This window comes from Phycodurus eques, chromosome 21 (genome assembly GCF_024500275.1).
Source record: "Phycodurus eques isolate BA_2022a chromosome 21, UOR_Pequ_1.1, whole genome shotgun sequence".
NCBI lineage: Eukaryota > Metazoa > Chordata > Actinopteri > Syngnathiformes > Syngnathidae > Phycodurus > Phycodurus eques.
The window spans coordinates 13,552,845-13,576,885 of record NC_084545.1 but is presented as its reverse complement, the minus strand read 5'-3'; the positions used below and the strand labels follow the sequence as shown (position 1 = coordinate 13,576,885).

The 24,041-nt window shown below is 43.4% G+C and overlaps 2 protein-coding genes across 3 annotated transcripts; both read right to left on the bottom strand.

Moving 5' to 3' along the window:
• Positions 1–1,009: 1,009 nt before the first annotated feature.
• amer2 (APC membrane recruitment protein 2) lies at positions 1,010–5,445 on the bottom strand. Of its 2 annotated transcripts, XM_061666655.1 has the most exons (2): positions 3,363–5,445; positions 1,010–3,228 (listed from the first exon to the last, which is right to left on the bottom strand). In XM_061666655.1, exons 1-2 carry the CDS (start codon positions 5,334–5,336, stop codon positions 3,181–3,183), a joined length of 2,022 nt encoding a protein of 673 aa, XP_061522639.1. In that variant the 5' UTR covers positions 5,337–5,445; the 3' UTR covers positions 1,010–3,180. The 2 variants fall into 2 exon arrangements, with proteins under 2 accessions (XP_061522639.1, XP_061522638.1); XM_061666654.1 differs by lacking the exon at positions 1,010–3,228 and having other exon boundaries at positions 3,239–5,445.
• A 7,867-nt stretch (positions 5,446–13,312) lies between these two features.
• Positions 13,313–24,002, bottom strand: mtmr6 (myotubularin related protein 6). Its single transcript, XM_061666834.1, has 15 exons — positions 23,635–24,002; positions 21,715–21,846; positions 20,073–20,235; positions 19,067–19,224; positions 18,101–18,229; positions 17,144–17,278; positions 16,482–16,614; positions 16,281–16,390; positions 15,912–16,037; positions 15,771–15,820; positions 15,467–15,560; positions 15,277–15,383; positions 14,827–14,961; positions 14,625–14,751; positions 13,313–13,971 (listed from the first exon to the last, which is right to left on the bottom strand). The coding sequence occupies exons 1-15, from the start codon at positions 23,656–23,658 to the stop codon at positions 13,615–13,617; spliced, it is 1,980 nt and encodes a 659-aa protein (XP_061522818.1). The 5' UTR covers positions 23,659–24,002; the 3' UTR covers positions 13,313–13,614.
• Between the last annotated feature and the right edge of the window lie 39 nt (positions 24,003–24,041).

Sequence of the window (24,041 nt, the reverse complement as noted above, 5' to 3'; positions counted from 1 at the left end):
GCAATTGTACGTTGAGGAACATTGTCCTTAAACTGTTCAACTATTTTCTCACGCACTTGTTCACAAAGAGTTGAACCTCGCCTCATCTTTGCTTGTGAATGATTGAGCAATTCAGGGAAGCTCCTTTTCCACCCAATCACGGCACCCACCTGTTCCCTATTCGCCTGTTCACCTGTGGGATGTTCCAAACAGGTGTTTGATGAGCATTCCTCAACTTTTTCAGTCTTTTTTGCCACCTGTCCCAGCTTTTTTGGAACGTGTTGCAGCCATAAAACTCTAAGTTAATGCTTATTGGCTAAAAACAATCAAGTTGATCAGTTTGAACATTAAATACCTTGTCTTTGTAGTGTATTCAGTTAAATATAGGTTGAACATGATTTGCAAATCATTGTATTCTGTTTTTATTTGTGTTTAACACAACGTCCCAACTTGATTGGAATTGGGGTTGTAGAACGAGAGTGGAAGCAGTCGTAGAAAAACAATGAGACGAAGCTGGTATGCAAATGTTTCGCACGCTCCGTCCTCTCTGTCAGCCTCACTCCAGTTTTGATCTGATGGGCTTTGTAGAAGTGAGTGTTATGGTCTTACGTAAGCTTTTTACATAAACCCCAGTGTGCTGAAACAGAGCGAGTGTGGGAGGGAGCCAGAGAATGAGGGATTGCTGCACCATTACAAAAGGGATTTGCACTGCACCAATTCTTACTCCTGCTGCAGCTACACCACAACAACAAAGAAACTTTTTAACAATAGCACCCGCCATTTGATTATTATTCATGAGTCACGTGTGCAATGTGCACATCAATCAGCTGGCGGGTTTCATTGGAGTGAACAATAAAAAAACATTGTTAACCTAATGTTGACAAGGCGAGCAGGAAGCGTGATGCCATAACAACAAAGTCACATGAGGAACTGTGAACAAATGCTGCAGGGGATTTTACTTCTACAATAAACAATGAGGGCCCTGAAAGTAACACTGATTTTAAAGAGCAAAGGGACCCATGCATTTGAACAAACACGTTTATTTGTTAAATATGAAAATGGAAAGATTTCACACTGTTGGCTGACAGATGGTCAAACAAACGAAGAGGAGAAGCTAGATGTGGTTTTCATTGCCACATTTGTAATGAAAGAGGACAGAAAATAGATAACTCCGTGGAACAGAGTTATTTTACAATATTTCATATATCATAGTGGAAACGGAAAATCAGGTGATACCAGAATGAGAAGACATGACTATATATACTATACGGACTGAAGAGTAATCACTCGTTGTAAAGTCACAGTTTGATGTGGCATTTATGGAGGGAAATTAAATGTTTTGTCTCTTTGTTTGATCTCAGTATAAATATCAATAAAATAAAGAACACCAGGCAACTGTCATCGATCCAAGTTATCACCACCCTTTCCTAACCAACAGTCAAATAACACACGTAAGGAAAATGCTTGCAAATTAAACCTCTTTGTACCCAGCAAAAAAAAAAAAAAAAAAAAAAACTTTCTTGCTGTGAACTTGGGATCAGGTTACGTTTTACCATCAGGGAAGTCAATGATATGTGAACCCGGAGCTGTGTCATGGATCAATAATTACAAGTGAGATGGAAGCATTATCATGACCGGGAAAGACCACCTTGTTGTTCGGAGGATAGAAAATGTGCACAGTCCCAAATGGCTTTGCATATAAAAGTACCTCTGTTTAACTGAGGGCTGAGAAATACCTGCTCTGTGTTGCACTGTGCCACTATTAAAATACATTTGGGGACTGTTCGTGTTGAGAACAACTTTGCTGATCGGCTCAGGTTACAGGGGAGGGATTAAAAACTGTACAGTCATTTGTCTTGCTCCTATAAAATCCTGCAGACACACAAAAATATATATACTAATCCTTGATCTACAAAGATGCCAAGCTACATTCAGTTTTCATAAACACCTGAAATAGCTCCTCGTTTCTACAGTGTTTACTTTTTCAGCAACACACAATGGCTTTTTTTTTTTTTTTAAACATATCAGTCCAATGATAGAATACAGTAGTTACGTACATTTTCATTTGAAACCCTTTCCTTTCATCTTTTTGGTGGGTCATGTGGCAGTCATATTCCAGAAGCAATTATTCCCATATTTAAACCATTTACAACAATTTTTAATTGGAAAGAAGAGATGCATTAGAAAACTGGAGCAGTCACAGTTTGAGTCCGTGCCGTATGTTGGCATATAAAAAGCTGTTTAAAAGAAAAGCACTACATGCAGAAATGTTATTTTTGTATGTGTTCTTAGCATAGAAAGCCATCCAGTGGAGCTGCAAGTACAAATTTTGAATGTGGGTGTGTTGATGTGTGTTCCCTGACCTTTGTGCTTTTCATGTGTAGCCCTGAAAGCAGAGGGAGTAAAAAGTAATGCTAGTGTTTATGCATTAATATATTGCCAATAGGTACTGACATTTCCAATAAGGTACAGTGATTTTTTTTGTAAAAAAAAAAAAAAAAAAAAAAAAAGATTGATGTGTCTGAACTTCCCATGGTGCAATTGGTTTTAAGGAAATTTGGGATGCAGAAATTTGGGATGCAGAAGCCAAATTGGAGCCCTCCACAATTGAAGTCTTTGTATGCAAAGTGCTAAAGTGGTGGGACCTTTCATGAACCATGTATTGCTTTCAAAATAGAAATGTATTAAAAGCCTTCACATCTCTGTGGCAATGATTTTTTTTTTTGTTTCACATGCAGATGTTTAATCGGGGTGCAAATCCATGATAAAAAAAAGCCTTGCATCCCAACATTCTGTTCCAAACTATTTAGGAATGATACTTTGGTTCTTAAATGGGGAGAATCAAAGGTCCTTTTGTTAGGGATGAGATGAGTGATCGTCAAGAGGAAATTCATTTAAATGTGTAACTTCATAAAAGATTTGAGAAAAACAGCTTATTTTTTCAGTATGCACTCATGAATTGAAGCTTTGAAATCCTCCAACTCGCAGTGAGGCCTTTTTGCAGGTAATTGAAAAGTGAACTTTTCAGAGTTCATGGATTGTCAAGGGTCAAGCTTCGAAGTTCCAGTGAGAGCTAGAAGAGGTTAACCCAGGTTTTTTGGAGTCTCCTTGCGACTTTTCTCAGGTGAACAAGCGCGCATTGCACAATTCTAGCCTTTTGGGAAGGAGAGCTTTTAAGATTCAAAAGGAATTCATGGGCCGTTAACTGCACAGCGCAACATTTTTCTTGGCGTAGGAAAACCTTTGGCTCTGTAAAAAAAAAAAAAAAACAGCACAGAGGGGTCAACCTCTGAAGTTCATAGAGGCCTGAGAATAAAGAGGAACTACTTCTTAGATGCTCTAGTTGCGGGGCCCGGTTTGTTTACAGAGCGACGCACTGGTACCTTGGATACGGGGATTCTGGTGCGAGCCGGAGGAGGTGCTTGGGTCTTTGGCAGCGACGATTCAGACTCCAGGACAGACGACAGCGCTGATTGGCTGGCTGACTGTGGCGGTGTCGTTTGTCTGGCGCTGACTGGAATCTTAGATTCCCGGGGAAGGCTGGCGCTGCCTTTTATTGACCGGAATGAAGAAGAGGAGGAGGAGGAAGGAGGGCTGAGTTTGTATTCGGTTGACAAGGAGGAAGAACTGTTTTGGTCGTCATCGTCCACTGGACCTTCTGGGTCATTGTAGAGGTCGTACAGGTGGTCACCAGAGCAACTATCACGTGACATATTGTGCCTTTGCCGCAGCCCACTTTCCTCAGGTGTTGCTGTAGGCGTCGCCGAGGGTGTGTCCCAGTAGCCTTCGTCGCTGAGTGGCTCTTTGTCCCCAGGTGACGTTGGATGACGACCATGAGGTAGGAGGGATTTTGTCGCTCGACTTCCTGCTCCACCAACCACTGGAATCTTACTGAGGCCCAAAGATTTCACCTGCAGCGTCTTACGATCCACACATACATTGGTTGAAGGTTGGTGGCAGCTGGCGGAGTTGAGGGTGCGAAGGGGGTAGGTGGAGGTGGGAGTGGTGCAGGAGGGTTGGTGTGCTCGGGGCAAAGCAGGGGAGTTGTCCCCGGTTGAAGGCAGCATATGCCAAAGCCCTTGCATGTCAGCATCGTCCACTCCCTCTGGACTCGCCATTTCCTCCCCGCCACCCATATAGGCCACCACCCCACTGCCCACCGGGGGTGGTTGAGGGGTGGAGGGCACCGCGGCACGGGCAGGAACTGAAGCCGGGCCAGAAGATGAAGTGAACAAGGGTTGTGTTAGCGTGGAAGATAGAGGAGCTTTCGAAGGGGAGCCACGATTTGCGGCGCAGGTGGCTCCCAGCGGCCTCCCAACACCTGATCCGCCTACACTCCCCCCTCCCCCTCCACCACTGCTACTGCTACTAGTACCACTGCCCCCATTACCCGCCGTCTCCTCATCTGCATCGGCAATGATGTCCCCGCAGCCGGTGAGTGAATCAAAGCTCTTGAGGGATGTGACGTCATTGAAGAGAAGAGAGCACAGGCGGTCCACCGAGGGTTCCGAGGGCGGGTCGGCCGTGCTGCAACACTCCAAAGGCGGTGTGGCGAGTGAGGGGCTGAGGCTAGAGACAGAGGCTTTGGCCTTGCTGGTGGCAGGGTACAAAGGGGAGTCACCGGGTGTGTAAGGAGAGGGGGAATCTGGCTCACCAGATGGGCCCGGCACGACCACACAGTGTGTGGGTGTCAGTGAAACACTGGTAGCGTGAGCCTCGGCCGCTTGGAGGTTACATTCGGCCTCTGTCTTCCCATGATCCTCCTGGTGATAATGTGCTGTCGGGTCAAGGGTAAGGGCGACATCCTTTGCCGTTTCAGGGTCTGCAATATCCACATCCTTCTCCTTCTGGGGTTCCAACTCTTCCCCGTCTCCCTCGTTTGTTTTGTCCTTACGTCGCCAACGGAGGCTACTGAAAAACCCCTTCAAGCCCCTCCCTCTTCGCACAAGTCCCGCACCGTTTTCACTTGACTTAAGACTCCCACGTCTCAGTAGAGAGAAGAAACTTAGCGATTTGCTCAGAGACCTCACAGTTCCTGTCTCCAGGACAGACAGCCCCTCCCCTCTCTGTCCATCAGCATCGTTGATGGACCCAGTGAGTCCATCGTGTGTTTTGCTTCTCACCAGCTCAACTGATGACATTGAACCATTCCCATTCACCGAATTCCCAGTGTCAGAATGCCCATTTGTCCTGCTCAGCGTGGCCCCTTTGTTTCTGAAAGAGAAGAAGCTGGCCATTCCGGAGCCGGCACGTCGCTTTCCGAAGAGCTTGAAGGCAGCTTTGTTGATCTTCCCGGTGGGCCGGGGGTCGCACGGAGGGGCCGCAGAGGGATCCGCACACTCCGTCTGCACCTCCATTGTGTTGCTTTATCGCTTCCCACTAGCACTTTGCTTCCTCCCTTTGGGCTTTCTCTGACTGCACATCCACTCTCCCTCTCTCTCCACGCTGCTTCCAACAACTCTTTCACTCCCACTCTGGCTGTCTTGATCGCCTGCCTGCAGCTTTTCTCTCTCTCTCTCTCTCTCTCTCTCTCTCTTTCGCTCTCCCCGTCTGTGCTCCTCCTCACTGTATCCATGGCAACAGGGTGGGCTAAGCAGCTTTTTGTCAATGTTGGCGTGGCGCCAGAGTCTGTCCTCCCTCCCCCCTCCACCTTCCCAGTCAGCAGTGGACTGTTGCTCCTTCCCCCCAAAACTAGTCATTAGTTTTCCAACCCTTCCATCTCTGTTTGTGTGTCACTGCTGTTAGATACTGGGGGGGGGGGGGGGGGGGGGGGGGGGGGGGGGAACGTGTGGACAGAAAAAAAACACCTTCCCAGAAAGATATTGTTTAGTTTTTGATTGACAGAGTCAGAAATGTTCGTAATTTAACCATATGTTTATGATTGTGGCTGTAGTTTGCGGTGGTGTTGTACCGCTTTGTTCTGAACCACTATTTTGTTTTGTTTTTAACATAAGGTTTAAAGGGTTTAGGATTTTCTGTGAGCGATAGAGACACTATGGGGAGTAAACAAAAACACTGTAGTCCCGGCAAAAAGCCTGAATCAGAGGTTAAAGGCACCCTCCGTGCTGCTGATCAACGGTCTGAGCAGGCTTATGCAGGGATATGGATTTAGAAACATTTTTCAGCACTGTTGGGCTCAGAGAAAGAGCTCAGACTTAGCTCTCGTACAGTTCGGGCCAAGCATTTAATATCGACCATATGGTCCTGAACCGTCCTCCATATGGACCCACAGAGGCAAGTGTTGGGGAGCACTGACTCATCAACACATCTAATCCCCTATTTCAAACAACGACATACACGTCTCTTTTTAGTATTATTTTTTTGTTATTTATGACTCCAGCTAATTGCCTGAACCTGTACTTCAGTAGTTCCGCAATGCTGTATCTGTCCATGTTTGTATTCCTGGAGACTGGAGCTACAGGACTTAATAGTGCTACCGAGTATGAATAGGTTTGCCAATTTGCTTTATTTCTCAATAATAGTTCTTTTTATTTGAACTTAACCTCCAGTAGATTGTAATATATTTTTTATCATTGTTCAATATGACGTTTTAAACTGTACTGCAATAAAAGTATTTATGAAAAAAGCACTAACAAGTTCTGTAGTCTAATGCCGATGGAACAAAGATTTTTATATATATATTTTTTTCCAAAACATTGACTGATCACTCCCATCGAGCTATTGTTGACAGGCCCATATGGATTTTGTTTCTGGACAAAAGTATTGGCACACCTACAGGAAGTAAAATGAAAGCAAATATGGACTTGTTCTCCTCTTTGCAAATTTGAGAGAGGGTCTCTTGTGTCGCAGTCTCCATTCTCATCCCAAAGGTGTTTGATTGGGCTGCTAAGTCCGGTTCTTCCACACCAACCTCATCCAAGCATGCTGTTACAGACCTTGCTTTGTGGACTGGGAGCAGAAAATCTCCTTCCCAAAACTGTTCTTGCACAGTTGGAAGCATAGATTTGTCCAAAATGTCTTTGTGAGATTGATATTGAATTGATATTCAGGAGCAACTAAGGCATCGAGTCCAACCTCTGATCGATTCATAATTTCATTTAGAGCTGCACTTTATTTTTATTTTTATTTTTTTTTACCAGTGTTCTCCTTTCAGGCCTGATCTACTGTGGGTGCTCTTTTATTCCTGATGATTCCACCCAACCCCCCATGAATCTCCGTGCTACACCGACCCAATTACAACCATCTTTCTCCTCCCACCCCTGCTTCTTTTCTCTCCTCCTCCCCTGTCACCATGGGCACTGCAGGCTCTCCTCTTCCAGCCCACTGCTAGCAAACAACGTCTGCATTCATGCAACCCCGGCGGCACACCAACACATTTTCCAAGGGCTTCCCCAGAGTGAGGCGAGGAAGCGCATCTATCTCTGACCCAGGAGGCATCATCGCCTGCCCACACTGCTGACTGCCCAGTTGTGCACAGGGCGAACATGCCGCTTCTCAGGTCGATGTTATGTTTACTTGCTGAAAGCCTCGCGGCCATGCTGGCAGGTCAGCTCAATGCTGAGCAGCAGATGGCTGATGGATTGGTGAGTGCTAACACAATGAAACAAAGGATTCTACTCAGGCCTCAGTGTTGTTGCAACTCTAAATTTCAAGTACGTGACTCACTACAGCTTGTTTTTACAGATTTAGGGTTAATAAAAACTATTTTGAATCCTGTACTGTACAGTACATACAGTATGTCACTGATAAAAATGCCCAATGCATGTGCTGCATTGTGACCGTAATTGGTTTTGTTCGGAATTTATTTGTAATTTTCCTCATAAGCCAGTGCTTTTTCTCCCCTAGGTCTAACTATAGAAAAGCAAGCAGACAGAAATGTGTTTTAACAAACACATTTCTTCCCCCCCCCCCCCCCCATCTGTCTGTAGGGTTCCCATTTCAGCCCCCTGAGTGAAGCTCAGCAATAAGTGGAACAGTTGGAGGACACTCAGTCTTATTTCGTGTTTTTGGTCGCATGAGTTTTTGTACAATCTGGCTGCAAAAAGCTCTTCTGCATTTAAAAAAAAAAAAATCTTCATACTGGCAAAGGGCCCTAAGATGCAAATATTGACATGTTGGTAGTGCAAGGGTGTGTGCATGTGTGTACTTGACAGACAATATAAAAGCATCAATGCCAATAATTGAGCACATTGTCTTGATGCGACCCACTTAACACAGTATTAGCCTTAAAACAAATAAAAACCATTATCAGTTCATCTGCATATGCTGTACTTTGCCACAAGGCAAAAAGAGGGTCATCCGAAAAAGTGGTATTTTTCTCGTGGTTCTCATAGAACTTTACTCTGTGTGTGTGTGCGTATATATATATATATATATATATACCTGCCTTTGTTTGTTTTTAGGAACAGACCACACATTTAGCCCTGCAGGGAGGTGGGGGTGCAGGAGGCTCAAGATTAAACAAAGCTACAAAGCTACAAAACGTACAGGCATGTAGTTGTGTGTTTCCGCGCGCACAGTGTTAAACTATCTGGGATTAAACCCAAATACCCAATGCCCTCTTTTTACGTTTGTAATCTATGGGGAGTGGTGCTAATTGTATGTAAGATCCCTAAATGGGAATCCCCAAACACTTTTGCATTCCTTGTAGCAGTATATGACTTGCAATTAAATAAAATTTAAAAAAACAAAGAGCATTGTTTTGTAATTCCCAAGTGTTATCAAAGCCAAGAGTAGTTTGCAGTAAAGTCTGCTCTGTTTGGACCAGAAGGACCATCTTCTATTCATATCTTGAATGCTCTGACAATGGTGAGATTAAAAAAAGGTCACCACGCCTTTACATGATCTTTTGAGAAAGAAGGAACAGATAAGACAAAATACTCAGTGACTCTGTAGCTGTAGTGAGTGTATATGTGTGTATTTACGTGCATGTGAGTTACACAGCTTGCATGAGTGCTGGCTGTATTTATGTTAAGCGTGACTACAACGCTCCATCCTTGTACTCAGGGGTGCCCGACCAGCATGGTGTGCAGCGCTCATCTGAATGATTCAGAGCCCACGGAGAGACTGCTAAATGTTTCATATGAGGTAATGTGGCACAAGTAGGCTAGGAGAGAGCCGCCACTTACAAGGAAGAACATTATTTAAAAAAATGGACTACAATACATACGTCCATTATTTTATTGATAAAGCATTATTAATAACATAGGCCTACTGACCATGTCTGAAAATGTTTATAATGTACCACAATCCTTTTTAGGACAGTGTAATCTCCAAAGTGATACAACAATTGATTTCGTGGCAATTGTTCACTTCCAAGTGGTTCACCGTCACCATCGTAAAAACGTTATTTTTTACATTGTCAATAAGATTTGAACATCGTTAACGGTCATAGAAGTATATAGAGAAATTAACTATTGTATAATAATATGAAAATAAAACTACTCGCCCTTTGAATATGCCTGGGAAGAAACAAGGGGGAACAGGAACGTGTTTGCAGACCGATACAGTCTGGAGTTAACCACTGTTATCTCTAACCATGTACAAAAAAAAAAAAAAAAAAAAAAAAAAAGGAGGCACACCACCCTTGTACAACTGAGGACCATGGCCTCAGATTTATGGGTGCTAATTATAATCCCAAGCTCTTCACTGGCTACTAGTGTGGACTGAATGGGTGGCAACAATGTGGAAATGAAATGCCAGTATTTTAAGGGTGATAGCCCGTCAGCAACATTGAGATAACAAAAAAAAAAAAAAAAAAAAGAACTATGAACATTTAGAACTGATTTCTGAATTATGAACCCAACTCGTTCCTTTTTGGAACGGTGAACTGAACTTTGAACTAGTTTGCGTAGAAACAGCAACACCCAACTACTACCACACTACCATGTGGTAGTCAGTGTTTCCCAACACTGACTACCACGTGGATCATGAGCAGTTCCTTTCCTCCTCAATACTCTTCTCTTCCCATCACTCTGGAACTTGATGATCGTTGTCTCATCTGTCTATAGGATGTTGTTCCAGAAGTGTAAAGGCGTTTTTTTCTTTCTTTTTTTTTTTTTTTTTTTAAGATGTTATTTGGCAAACTCTAATCTGGCCTTCCTGTTTTGGAGGCTCACCAATAGTTTACATCTGGTGGTGAACTCTCTGTTTTCACTCTTCTCTTGATTGTTGTCTTGGACACACACACACGGCTACCTCTTGGAGCGTATTCTTGATCTAGGTCAACTGCTGTGAAGGGTTTTTTCCTCACCAGAGAAAGAATTCTTCGGACATCCACCACAGTTGTTTTCCGTGGTCCTCCGGCCGGGTCTTTTGTGTGTTGCTGAGCTCACTGGCGTGTTCTTTCTCTTTAAGAATGTTCCGAACAGTTGATTTGGTCAAACCTGATGTTTTTGCTCTCTCTCTCTCTGATGTGGGAGATTCCAAACGCGAATAGCACACTTCAAATAAAATCCAGACCTTTTATCTGCTCTTTTTAAATGGGATAATGAGGGAGTTTACACACCCAGCAGCCATGTAACAGCTGAACAGCAAATTGTCCCATTACTTTTGGTCCCTTAAAAAGTGGGAGGCATATTCAGTATACCAACCGTTGTAATTCCTACACAAAACACCTGATCTGCATGTAAATACCTTCAAATTAAAGCTGAAGGTTTGCAGTTAAAGCACATCTTGCTCTTTTAATTTCAAATCAAAATGGTGTTTGTAGCCAAAAAGATGAGAATTGTGTCGATGTCCCAATATTTAACGACCTGACACTATGTATTTATGCATGTATTTATTTACTGTATGTATGTATCTATGTATTGTATGAACGAATTGCATGTATCGTATGTTTTCATGATATGGAAAATCCTAGTTGTTTAGAAATCTGCATCTGGAGATTCTACAGGATTGCCATACAATCACGGATTTTCTTGTTTCTCTGTTTCCATTCGAGTAGGAGGCGAAGGGGCTACGCAAGGCACATCGCACTATCCGCCTATCTTTATTGACAGTTGCTGCAGCACAAGAATGACTGTATTTGCATGAAGACACTGGCCTGTCTCAAAAGGCCCAAGGTCACTGCGTCTGAGTGTTGTGTGTTTTAGTGTGTCTGCATGAAAACCATAAAATTCCCTGCTGTTGTCAGTAGAGCTTTTCAATAAGTAGTTCATTTCTGCAAGCACACATTCAATTAAGTATTTAGTGGCTGGGCGAAACAGTGGAATGAACCGTGTGTTGTGCTGTGCTCAGCTGCCTTGGGAAGCGCTTCACAAATAAATCATGACTACTTTAATTTGCATGGAAGATGGCTGCACGCATGCCAAGCGTGATTATCCGGACATCTTTCAGGTTTTGCGATTTGTAATCTGATTGGGGAAAGAAATGGTGGCAAATCTGTGAGCTGCAATGTTCACAGATGCAATACTCTGAAGCCAAACAAAATGTAAATTCAAAAGTGGAATGTAAACCCCAAAAAGATTCAAAAGCCAATGTCCATGTCATGTCCAAAACAAAGTCCAAAGCAGAGGTTCTGTATGAGATTACTGGAATGGCTGCAAACTTCCAAACCCAAACAAACAAGCTAATTTGGATCAGCACCAAATGGTACACAAGTACCACCACAGATACACAACTGATTATGCCACTTTTTTTCCCATGCGTTATTTTTGAGTAAGCGCCATATTGTACTAAATTATGCTAACAATTGTGGAAGTGACACATGCACTCTTGATTTATCATCAATACTTTATGAGCGTAGTCAATACCCAATGGATACTCATGAGAGTGTCAATATAGCAATACCGCAGAATCAATACTCCCACGAGTAGAGACTACGAAGCTGGACCCGAACGTGGATTTTTATTTTTTTTTTTTCTGTTCCAAGTCACCGAATAAATATGCCTTTGCGGGTGAAGCGCAAATGGACGTTTGTTTACTCGCAGACGCAGGACAAAGTTTCAACACTGCTGCATAACAATACGTTGCTGCAGACAGGCTGGATTAGTCACATATTATTTCCTCCAAACACAACGCCAATTGGGCGGCACGGTGACCGACTGGTTAGCGCGTCAGCCTCCCAGTTCTGAGAACCCGGGTTCAATCCCCGGTCCCGCCTGTGTGGGATTTGATTGCAGTAGTCTGACATACTGCAATCATGAAAGACCAAATTTGTCTTGTCGTCTGATCCAGGCATTACGTGTTTTCTGTCTCAGACCTGTTGTCTGTCCCACACCACCAAAATCTTTTTTCCTTTCAAATAACTTTATTGGCGGTCAGATATTTACAGTACAAGGTCAAAAGACAGGCGACAAGCCTAAAAAAAAAAAAAAAAACTAACTGTTGGATTCAAATACACTGTACACGTTGGCAACGCGGAGTAAATGTCTTGCGGCTCGGATCGGCGAATTATGACATTAAAGCCGATCAGCATCCATCCATCCATTTTCTGAGCCGCTTCTCCTCACTTGGGTCGCGGGCGTGCTGGAGCCTATCCCAGCTGTCATCGGGCAGGAGGCGGGGTACACGCTGAACTGGTTGCCAGCCAATCGCAGGGCACATAGGAACAAACAACCATTCGCACTCACAGTCATGCCTACGGGCAATTTAGAGTCTCCAATTCATGCATGTTTTTGGGATGTGGGAGGAAACCGGAGTGCCCGGAGAAAACCCACGCAGGCACGGGGAGAACATGCAAACTCCACACAGGCGGGGCCGGGGATTGAACCCGGGTCCTCAGAACTGTGAGGCTGACGCTCTAACCAGTCGTCCACCGTGCAGCCCCGATCAGCATAAAATGCTAATTATCAGCCGATACCGATCAAGCCGATCAGATCGGTCTAAGGTCTAAGCACAACACTACAGGTTTGCCGAATGGTTGCTGAGAAGCTGTGTGGGCTTCTGTTACATTTGCAACAGGGACCCGCAATCAGGGTCACACGCCATTGTCCTGGCACACAGCGCCAATGGGATTTTGGGATCAATGCACATTAGTGAGTCTGCTTATCTGATCAATGTGAGATGTAAAATAGGATCAAATGATCAATGGTGTTGACAGCTGAGCCTCTTCAAGGTCTTAGGGCCAAAGTTGGCTTATCCACAGGCACCAGGAACAGAGTGGAATAACCACAAGCAGGGCCGACTTTTCTGGTTTGGTGTAATTTCCAGTTTGATGTTGTAAGATTAGACTGGCTGCGAGCCCTCAGTGGGGCAGTTTTGAATGAGAAAAAAGGGGAGAAAAGGATTACTGTCCTAATCTGGTTAAGGTCACATTCGTCATCAAATATCAGGACAGCATACAGGTCCTTCATGCATTCAGCCTGTTTTTGTTAAATAAATAGACCCTCATACACACTGAAAAACACAAGACTTTATCGTAAAAAAAAACCCAAAAAAAACGGGAACTCGGATTTTACTGTGGATGAATTTATTCACTTATTAGTTTCTCTATAGTGCGTCCTGACATTCATTTTTTAAAAAAGAAAAGAAAATGCGTTTCTATAGGTGCAATATATGACATGATATGAGGCTTTCCATTGAGATTTAGACTATACAGACATAGCAGATGACCCATTTAGGATCATTTTTATAATCAGCACGTAATCACATCAAGAACAACCACTTCTCCCCACACACTTTTCAGTAAATTGTTAGAATACGCCTGTACTTTTCTTACAACGCCTCCGTTTCTCAGCAGGTCATACGTGCCACTCCGAACTCCAAACTTACGACACCCGGCTCCTCTTTGGAAAGATCGTGATTGTACGTCCCTTCTAGCTCACCGTAGCTCTGCTTGCGGCTCTCAGTGCCGCTGCTGCCCTCTACTGTCCGCTCGGTGTCGGTACTCTCGGTGGCCTCCTCGCCGACCTCCTCGTGTTCGTCTTCCTTCTGCTGGCGACGCGCCTCGTTGTGATTGACGGGCGCCCCCAAGATGAGGGAGTCGGGGCGTGGTGGGAGGGGTTTGTCCCGTGAGTAATTATCCCTGGTCAGCGGGGCTGCAGGGAGGTCGGCGGTCACCGCTGGCGTCACACCCAGCTGGTGGAACCTCTACATGCAAAAGAAGGGGACAACAAAATTACTTTTATGGAACCTCCACAGTCTTCTGTTCCAAAAGTGGTACAATTTCAAAATATGCCTCAAAAGTCAAACAAAATTTTCCAGTTCCAACGCTAACGTAATTTAAACAATTCTTGCAAGATAATGCAAACACATTTTGATTCGCCATTGTCTGTCAGCAGTCTTGTACCTGAACGAATTCAACGAACGAAAGTTCATGAAGTCGGTCATATTTTGTGCGAACGTGAACTTAGTTAATTTCTGCTCGATGAACGGAAATGAGAACACGCATCGCCATCGTCGTCATGTTTTTGAGATTATAGGGTAAAAGCTGCTACTAGTGTGGACTGAATGGGTGGCAACAATGGGAAAATGAAATGCCTCGATTTTTAGGGGAAAACAAAACAAAAACAAAAACTAGGAACGAGTTCATTTTTGGAATGGTGAACTTGTGTACACCTCTTCATGTCATTTATCACATTCTGTTTTTATTTTATCTAATGCAAACAGCAGGAATAACAACATATCTTTGGGCCTATAACAATATGAAGCGCTGCTGTATGACGCAACAGGGGCTATGTAGTAAAAGTCATTCCTGTTTTAAGTTGAGTTTGGTGTTTTAGCATCAGTGCGTATTCACTTACACTCTCCAATGCTTGCACTTTGCTCTCCGCCTTGCGACTGTTCTCCTTCCCAGTCAGAATGGTCTTCAGGATGGACTGCCGGGGGTGCATTGAGCGATCAAACTGGTGATACATGTTTCTCCAAAACCTTGCACACACAGACACGTGAAAATCAGGCTGCTGGTAGCATGGCCGAGAAAAGAGCAAACAAGGTGTTACACACTTGAAAAAGTAGGGCAAGGTGGAGGGCTCCAGGACAGGGTGCATTTCAGCATACGCGGGGCTGTAGAACGGATTCAAGTAGTTCTGTTTTTCGCTCGTTAGATGTGCCCACAATGAATGAGTTCGCTCTCGTAGCCTGGGACACAAAAACACCGGACGAGAGTCACACTCAAATTCCCACACAGTTTTGTAGCTCCGCACAAAAACACCACAATGCCTATTTCAAAGTAAAGAGCATTATTTACTCTACGTGATATATTCCAGAACACATGATGAGGCTAAAGAACCCCACATCTATGAAATGTGCTATTATAATGGTCCGAGGGTGGTGCTTTAAATCTTTATTATTATTATTTTTTGAAACAATCTGTGCACTTTGATGTAGGCGCCATGTCATTGTTTGGCAAGAAGGAGAAAATCTAAGAGCATTGGTTCTGCGTCATGGACTCACTGAAGCTCTTCTCTCTGCCTCTGGTTGTTGCCGAGGAAGTTTCCGTACTGACACGAATGGACGTGCTCGTGGATCTGCAGCAGGAACCACTCGCTAAACTCAAATGCCTGGAGAAAAAAAACAAAAACAACAACAACAACAACTTGCAACAGTGTCTTACATGCAGAACACATACTGGACATACACACACCTGAGGGAACTGCTCAGATAGCTGCCAAACACACTCCAGGAACTGAGTGAAGATTGGAGACACTTCCTTTGGGTCTCCATCTAATTGGTCACACCTAAGTTACAGTTTACATTACAGTTACTATTCATTAATTGAGAATGCTGCTCAAATGTATATCTTGCCCCTCTCTTGTAGCTAAATAGGGTCAGCAACATTAGGAATACACAAAATACATTTATGTATAAAGGAAGCTTGCAATGTACCTTGAGAAATCAGTCAGCAATAAAACTCACTTAAATCTCCTGACGCGCAAAACATACTGTACCTATCTGCAAACTTGTGGCCGAAGGAGATCCAGTCTTTCTCGATCAGCACCTAACGGACAACATTACCAAAAAAAAAAAAAAAAAAGGTGAGAAAGAGGTAAGCAGGAAACCAGAACATCCAAGAAATATGTGAGTGGTACCATGAAACCCTTGATGGTGCGGTAGTAGGGGTCCATGAGCAGAGCCCCCAGGGAGCAGACCTGTGCTGTTCGGTCCCACCCGTCGGAACAATGGACTAACACACTGGTTCCTTCCCGGGTCACCGCCTAGTGGGTGGATGACAAGCCACGCAAGCATGCATGCTTTTATAAGCAATTATGCACGCCTGTGTTGTCTCAGCATATCAGATATGAAAGCAAAAAAATATGGCAGCCAACAATACGAATGTAGTTGTAGTCTTATTATATAGCCTAATGCAGTGGTTAGTGCCTCGCTTTTTTTTTTTAAATCTTCAAATTCTCATTTAGCCCGCAAAAATACGCATTCATTTTAGTTTTATACGAATCTACCTTAGCCAAGAAGATTGCTGCATCCAAAACAGCTTTGATATGTCTCAACCAGCCGCAGCTCTCCAGTCCTACCAGGTAGTCGCTCATGGAGAGAGACCGAGCTCCAATCACTAAGGGCCACAAACACATCGGATGGCTAAAGTTAAGAATGTCTGCAGAACAACAAATCAACTGCGAATGTTTAAAGTAGTGGTGTTGGACCTTCCAGCAGCTTCTGCAGGCTAGTCCTCATCACGTGGATGTTATCGATCCCCACAAACTGGAAGCGAATGTTGGAGTAATTGTCCTCGTTCTCGTAGCCTTTGCCTGCCGCTCGGTTGGCGAGGGCGTTCAGCTGCAAGATAGTCAGAGGTGAGATGAGGACGCAGCTGTGTTTAAAGGGAGAATTTATGGGAATGTTGCTTTTTAATGGCTTGTATACAAGTCGTTGGATCTCTGGAGTGCCTGCCCACACATCAAGAGTGAAATTAAACAACCAATTTAATATTTTGTTTGCTGCATCTTTCTAAAGCAACCCGTTCTGAAAGAAAATTCCCCCCCCCCCCCCCCCCCCCCCCCCCCGTGACACAACAATATCCATGTTTGGCGATTGGTGTTGTACTGCATGTACCACATACACAGAACCGCGCACTAATTGACAAGTGTAATCCAGTGGCTTGGTGATGAAATGCTGCCTCTATAAGTGAAAACACAATTTTTAAAAATACACTCTTTGTGGCGCTCGAGTGGACTTCACAGTTTGGACTCAGGTTTTGAGACTTGGGGCTCAAAAGGTACTCCCAAGCCTTGCACCTATTCATCCGAATAACCAAAGTCTCCTTGAAATTAAATAATAAATTGTTAAAAGGCAGGTACGGTCTTACTTTTGGCCTCGTGTCCATGACGTAAACAAATCGGCTGTTGTGGTTAGCCTTGCTGATGGCCTGCAGCATGCTCTCATCTTCTAAACAGCGTGCGCTAAAGCCAGAGAGAGGCTGGCTGCACCGGCACACTGCCGCCTGTCATGATGGACAAACAACATCATCACAATAAGAACAAAACCCGAATAAATACAAATACTACAAATGTATAGAGATTGGTGAAAAACTTGGTACAGTGCATGCTCCTTCGTGACGGCAGAAAAACACAACGGAACTAGTCAATCACGAACCAAATCGCTGCAACAGAAACATTGTGACCCCTGGTGTTTTGAGGCTCCACATATAATTTACTATTTTTTGATTTTTGATTTTATTGAATATCAAACCACATGGCACTGGTGTCAAGGAAGTAGCGGACTGCCCTGGCCGCTGTCGCTATATGATAATAATGTGAAGAGAGGAAACGGGCGAGAAGAAAGGAGAGAGTGTTGCTATTTGAGAGGCTCTTAGCAATGATCATTCAATGACTGCACTAACGCTTAGCTTTTTAGCCACAGCTACATATGAAATTATAAACACAGTCAAGTATTGTTGCAAAACACAAACTATATTACTGTATTGGGACTGCTTGGCAGCAGCCGGCTGATTCTGAAGAAAATACATTTTTGTTGTGAAAGCTCATGTGATGCGACACGGCATCTTTGATTGGCCATTACATCTGCGATGTTACGATGCCACGCATAAACTAGTTGCTGAAAGTCGGCAACTATTTGCAGATCCCTGCAAATTACATGATAGTTAGGTCGCATTCGGCAAAGTTTCCCTGTGTGCGGCGACCCTCATCTAAGCATAAAAACGTATTGTGAAAGGCTTTGGCGGATCAGTACAATGAAAAAAAAAAAAAAAAAAAACGTTTACCAAGCAGAAGCTAACAAAAACAGCATTAACTACAGTATGTACCTTCTTCTCTTGGTAAAAGTAAGTAAGCACTGGAAAGCGTCCTTTGCTCCTGAACTTGGAACTTCCCACAATAATGGGTTTACTGGCCGTGATGGGGACATACAGGTCACGTGGATATGTCTCACAAACCTGTGAAGAAAGGCACACATACTGTATTTACATAATTTTTTTTAACACGTACAATTAAATTGGGAGTGATGATTCTCTGTCGACACTTCCACTGCTGTTAGCACCACAGTAGGAGGGAACAGGAAGGAATAAAACAACACTAAAAATCGGCTAGGTGGAAACGGGGCTTTATTTCAATTTATTCAAACTTCCATCAATCCATTGTCTATACCGCTTTTCCTCACACGGGTGGTGGGTGAGCTAGAGCCTATCTCAGCTGACTCTGGCAGGGTACACCCTGGACTGGCATCCAGCCAATCGAGGGGCGCATATAGACAAACAACCACTCACATTCACATTCACACCTATGGACAATTTAGAGGCTTCATTTAACCTAACCCACGCAAGCATAAGGAGAACATGCAAACTCGATACAGGAAAGCCGGAGCTGAGACTTTAACCAAGAACGTCAGAATTGTGAGGGCAAAAACGCAGCCCTGCTCCCCGTTTATTCAAACTTTTTAGATTAAATTCTTTAATTTTCTTCAAAGATGATGAGTGAAAATTAATTCAGGAATATTTTATATTACATTTAGAATAACATTTCATAGTAAATAGTAGGCGTGGCACTTTTTAAACAATATTTGAAATCATTTTGGATTACAACGTTTCTTTTTAACGTCAATGTTGAAGCATTAACGCCCCCTTTTGGACCAGCGTGCATAACACCCTGAATGGTATGTTCCCTTCCGACATTCAATTTTCTTGCCAATCACATAAAAAAAAAACTTAGCAATACAATCTATGACAAAACAGTGTATTCTATGTCACATTTTACGAGACCAGAACATCATGGACCTTGTAGTCTCGGTTGACGTCAGTGAGTTGCCATTGGTCACAGGGGACACCCATTCTCTCGAACTCTGCCCCTAAATCGATGAGCTGCCACCCTTCCTCACGCTGCTGGTCATTCTGTTTGGGATTGTAGGAGAACGCGTAGAGCTCATCGTACGACTCTGCACACAAGGAAGGAAATTGTTAATACAGACACAGTCGAGTTAAGCATATGTTTTATATAGAGATTACAATAAAGAAAGTGGAAAAAGGTGGGAAAAAACATCCATCCATCCATTTTCTGGACCACTTCTCACTGGGGTCGCGGGCGTGCTGGAGCCTATCCCAGCTGTCATCGGGCAGGAGGCGGGGTACACCCTGAACTGGTTGCCAGCCAATCGCAGTTTATGTCATACAAATTACCATTATTTTTCATGTTCTAATATGTTCCAGATGCAATTATTATAGACTGTGAACATATTTATGTCAAAATACTGTTACAACATAATTTATCTATTGTTGTATTACAAAACAAAATAAATTATATTATTATTATATAAAATATATTATCACAGTGTGATAGTAGTGTTTTAACTAAAGCATTCTGATACAAACAATTTTCCTTGTAATCCATTTTTACAATGATGTACTGTATAGCAAAAGAACACATTCAGTGTCATTCACGCAGTGTCCATGAACGCACATCGTGCACTTACAGCTACCATGTGCCTGCCTAGTTTTATTCTGAAGCGCAAAATAGGAAATGCAGCAGGCGTACATTCTTTCTATTAGCACATCTACACAGGTTTCTCGACTGGTCACTTTTAACATTGCAGTTGATTCACTGTATATTCCAGAACACAAACATCACAGTAAGACCCTGCGATGTGACTATTGCGCACATGTACATCGCAACATATCATCCAACCCTAGTCAGTTATATAAATAAAAATCTGTATAGATGTGCACGGGTCAGAATTGGTGCAGCAAATGGCTACAAGGCCACACAGTCAGACACACTGAAACCCACCGGGCCGCAGAAGGCGCAAAAGCGAGCTGTAGACGTCATGGCAGTCACGTTCTCTCTGCACCACAAAGTGAACCACTCTGAAGTTACGACATTGAATGACCAGTGGACAGCCCGAGGTGGTGAGTGAGAGCTTCTCCACGGATGCGATGTGGTGGTGCAAAATCTGCAAGAGGAAGTGTGAAGATCGAAAAACACTTCTTCATATTGTACAAGGTCAAATATGACAGATACCGTAACACGCAAACACTCCAGGATGCTTTCGAACTTGGCTCCGTAAAAGCATCCACGGATTGTGCTGTAGCTGGACCTGACACACTTATGCATGTACCTACACAAAGCATCAAAAGGTTAGAAACGGGAAAGTGTTGTATATTTCTATTTTGCATGCTGAAACTGTGTGAATTCGCTCCACTCCGATCAGACAAAAAGCGGCAAAAGCAAATCTTCTGTGTAATCGGAATGCGATTCCGATAACACTGACGCTTCATACACGTTTATCCTTGCTCTTACATCAATTGCCACCGTTTGTTTTACTTCAATATTTGTTTTAATTTTGTTTACGCAAAGTTGACCGGGAAGGGGCTCCATACCACACTGATATCCAAAGTGCTGTTATAAAAGTCAAAGGTGCTGCAACAAAGTATTAGTTTGAGGGTGTGGATATTTATGTAACCAGGTAATTATATGGTTTCTTCCGTTTTTCTATTTACTTGGACAGGTTACTGGCATTTGAACAGGGGTTTGTCGACTAAATATGGTCAATGGTATATTGCACTTTGGGGACACCCTGTATTATGGTTCTTATTATACAGTAAGTCCTTGTTTATCGCGAGCGTTGCAACAGACAAAATCCGCAGAGCAGCAACCAAGTATTTGAGGTATTATTCACATATAATTGAAAGTTTCATGCATACATTTCATCACCGACCATCAACACAGTATATGCATGTGAGCTCCTGGTATTATTTTTGTCCCCTTGGGGCCGCCATCCACACATTCTACACTGTAGTCACAATGACTGTGAACATGTGTATGCCTTCAAAAGGCAGATTTCCTCTGAGTGAGGTGGAAGAGATCTAACTATTTGTGGACATACTATTGGACGGCTATTTCCTGGGTATAATCTTTGTCAACGTGGTGTATACTGACGGTGCTATGGAGGCTACCGGCAGGTGGGCTTAGAATGTGCTTTTAATTACTGTATTTTGTTACCATTTGTTTAATACAGTGATTGAAAGAGCACCAGCGGCTGTTTACATCCTCCCTCCATACCTCCATACCATCTGTTATGGATTACAATTTGTTATAATGAACGGTGGGAGGCTATATTCAATTAGCTATTAGCAAAGTTTATTTTACCGTAGACGTGCAGTTATGTTACTGAACTGTACTGTAAAATAAAATCAAAAATCTGAGATGCACTGAACCTGAAACGTGATATAGTGAGGGACAAATTTATCATGATTAGTTTGCAAGAATGCAAAAATGTCTCAATGGAATGGGGACCGTTTCTATTACCCACGGAAAAAGTTAAGCCAAAACAAAAATTGGACCATTTCAGTACCAACTTTAGGCTAAAAAGGTGACAATTCAGCTGCATTGGAAAGTAACGCGGGAATCCAGAACACTGAGATTCACTCACCCAAACCTCTTGCGCGGCAGATGTCGAGCTGTTGGAGCCGCTCTCCACAAAGATGAGGTGCGTCGCTGTGAGGTATAGTGTGCCACTGGTGGATTTGTTGCTGAAGCGATCCAACAGGCGCACCTGCTCCACCTGCAAACACACACACCAAAATAATCAGGATAGAAACACACACAAACAAACAAACACACACACACACACACACACACACACACTTTGAAGAAAGAAAACCTTCAAGACTGATTTTGCGAAGCATGATGCCAGCGAGAGCACCACTTAATCCTGACCATCTGGTGCTCACCATTCGCTACCACAACTGAACATGGGCTGAGGATTCAAGACAAATCCTCATGCGTCCATTTTCTATACAGCTTCCTCTCAGTAAGGTTGCAGGTGAGCTGGAGCCTATCCCAGCTGACTTTGGCCGCCAAGCGGGACATACCCTGGATTGGTCGTCCGCCAACCGCAGGGCACAAAGACAAACAAAACAATTCAATTAACCCAACATCCGTGTTGTTGAATGTGAGAGGAACCCAGAGCACCCTGTGAAACCCCACACAAGGACGGGAAGGCCAGATCTAATATTCGAAACTAATACAGCCTTTTCTCAATAATCTTAATTAGAACGGCCTCCTGCATGTAACCGACAGTTTTGTCATTAATATTTTATACATTATTCAATGACCCATAACCATAAAAAAGGCCTATGCTACAATATTTCATGTTTTTATTGTATATACAATGTTGTACCTGCTAATCACTGGTAACCACTGGAGACATAAGATAACATTATATATACTTTTTTTTGTTTTTTTTTAATTGGGGGGGGGACTCAAAATAGTCCATACGTGTGAATGTGAATGGCTGTTTGTCTATAAGTGCTCTACAATTGATTGGCGGCCAGTCCAGGTTGATACCACATCTGTAGCGCAAAGCAAGCTGGGATAGGCTCCAGCTCACCTATGACCCCAAACACAGATAAATGTAGTTCTTTTGGATAAAAATGAAGGGAAAAAAATAAGTTGTGTGAAATTTACTTCTCACAAAAGTATGTCACCATGCTCAGGGCTTTGAATCGATCGCAACTGGACTGAGTGGGAACTTGAGATTTCCCCACACAGCATTTTTTTTTTTTTTTTTTTTCCCTTTTCCGACATAATTCTTGTCGACTAAGACATTTTTCCCCGGTTTCCTTTTTCCTGTGCTCGTCACAGACCAGTGCTGAGAACGGCTTCACGGGCTCGGTGGCAGAACATGTACATTTAGGTGGAAATTCGTTTCCCCCAAAAACAATGATGCCAATTGTTCTTCTGATGCACGTGGCTATTCTAATACAACAATAAATAGGTCGTGATATGATTATTACAAAAGGATTAATGATGTCTAGCAGCACATCTTTTTGCAATCACACAAATGACTTGAAGCAATCACCAGCGCCCCCTGATGGCCTCTTGTCAGTCTTGCAGCAGTCAGCCTGATCTTCATTCAGTGATTTAGACTGAGGTGACTGACGTTGACAATCCAATTCTGGGCCAGTGCTTTTTGTTTGGAAAGAATATGTATTTCTAGGCCTTTAGGGGAACTAATACACATCCACAATGTGCTGCAGGAACTCGCTTTCTGATCGCATGTTAATTCAATTTGTGATAAGCGCTTCGTTAAAAGTCGATCAACGCCATGAGGGTAAAAGATGCAGTGGTGCACGGAGGTGACAGAGAAGCGCTCACAGATTCTTGGCACGTCGAAAACGGACAAAGCTAGCCACACCTGCCCGACGTGGATGCACTTACAGCAACTACAGCCTACGCAGCATATGAAATGAAACACAATCTCGTTTGTTTTCCAAAGGTCGCTCCCGTGTTAGGCCCAGCGACTGTCTCGCGTTGCATCCGCAGCAATTAGCTAGAAATTGTTAGCTACCTTGGGGGTTCGGATATGTTCCATGTCTCCGGGTCGCAACAGCTGTCACCGACTTCAGCGTTCACGCAACGCCTTCCGCATATGACTCTATCATTGATACAATCCTATTCAAATGTGCAACGCAATCAGAGAGTACGATGTCAAAAGCCTTGACTTTTTCAGTCTGTTTATTGCCAATTACTTTACTCCCGCATCCGCGTAAAGCGCTTGATAATCACGCCTATGCCGAAACTGCATGACTTTTCAGAAAAAAAGCCAGGAGGGACTATCAACCGAGGTTTAAACAAAGTAAAACCCCACAGCAAATTAATGGTGATACTCATAAGTACTTGTTACATTGGACGTGAACCGTGACCGCTATGGCACCTGCATTCTTTCGCTACATATTTACTTTATCCTTATTTTGA

Coding starts and splice junctions, on each gene's coding strand:
- amer2 (XM_061666654.1), bottom strand. CDS start 5,336: ATGGAGGTGCAGACGGAGTGTGCGGATCCCTCTGCGGCCCCTCCGTGC.
- mtmr6 (XM_061666834.1), bottom strand. CDS start 23,658: ATGGAACATATCCGAACCCCCAAG. Junction 19,225..20,072: donor TTTGCGCCTTCTGCGGCCCG/GTGGGTTTCAGT, acceptor CCTTGTGTGCAG/AGTCGTACGATGAGCTCTAC. Junction 13,972..14,624: donor AAGTGCAAGCATTGGAGAGT/GTAAGTGAATAC, acceptor TTTTGCATGTAG/AGGTTCCACCAGCTGGGTGT.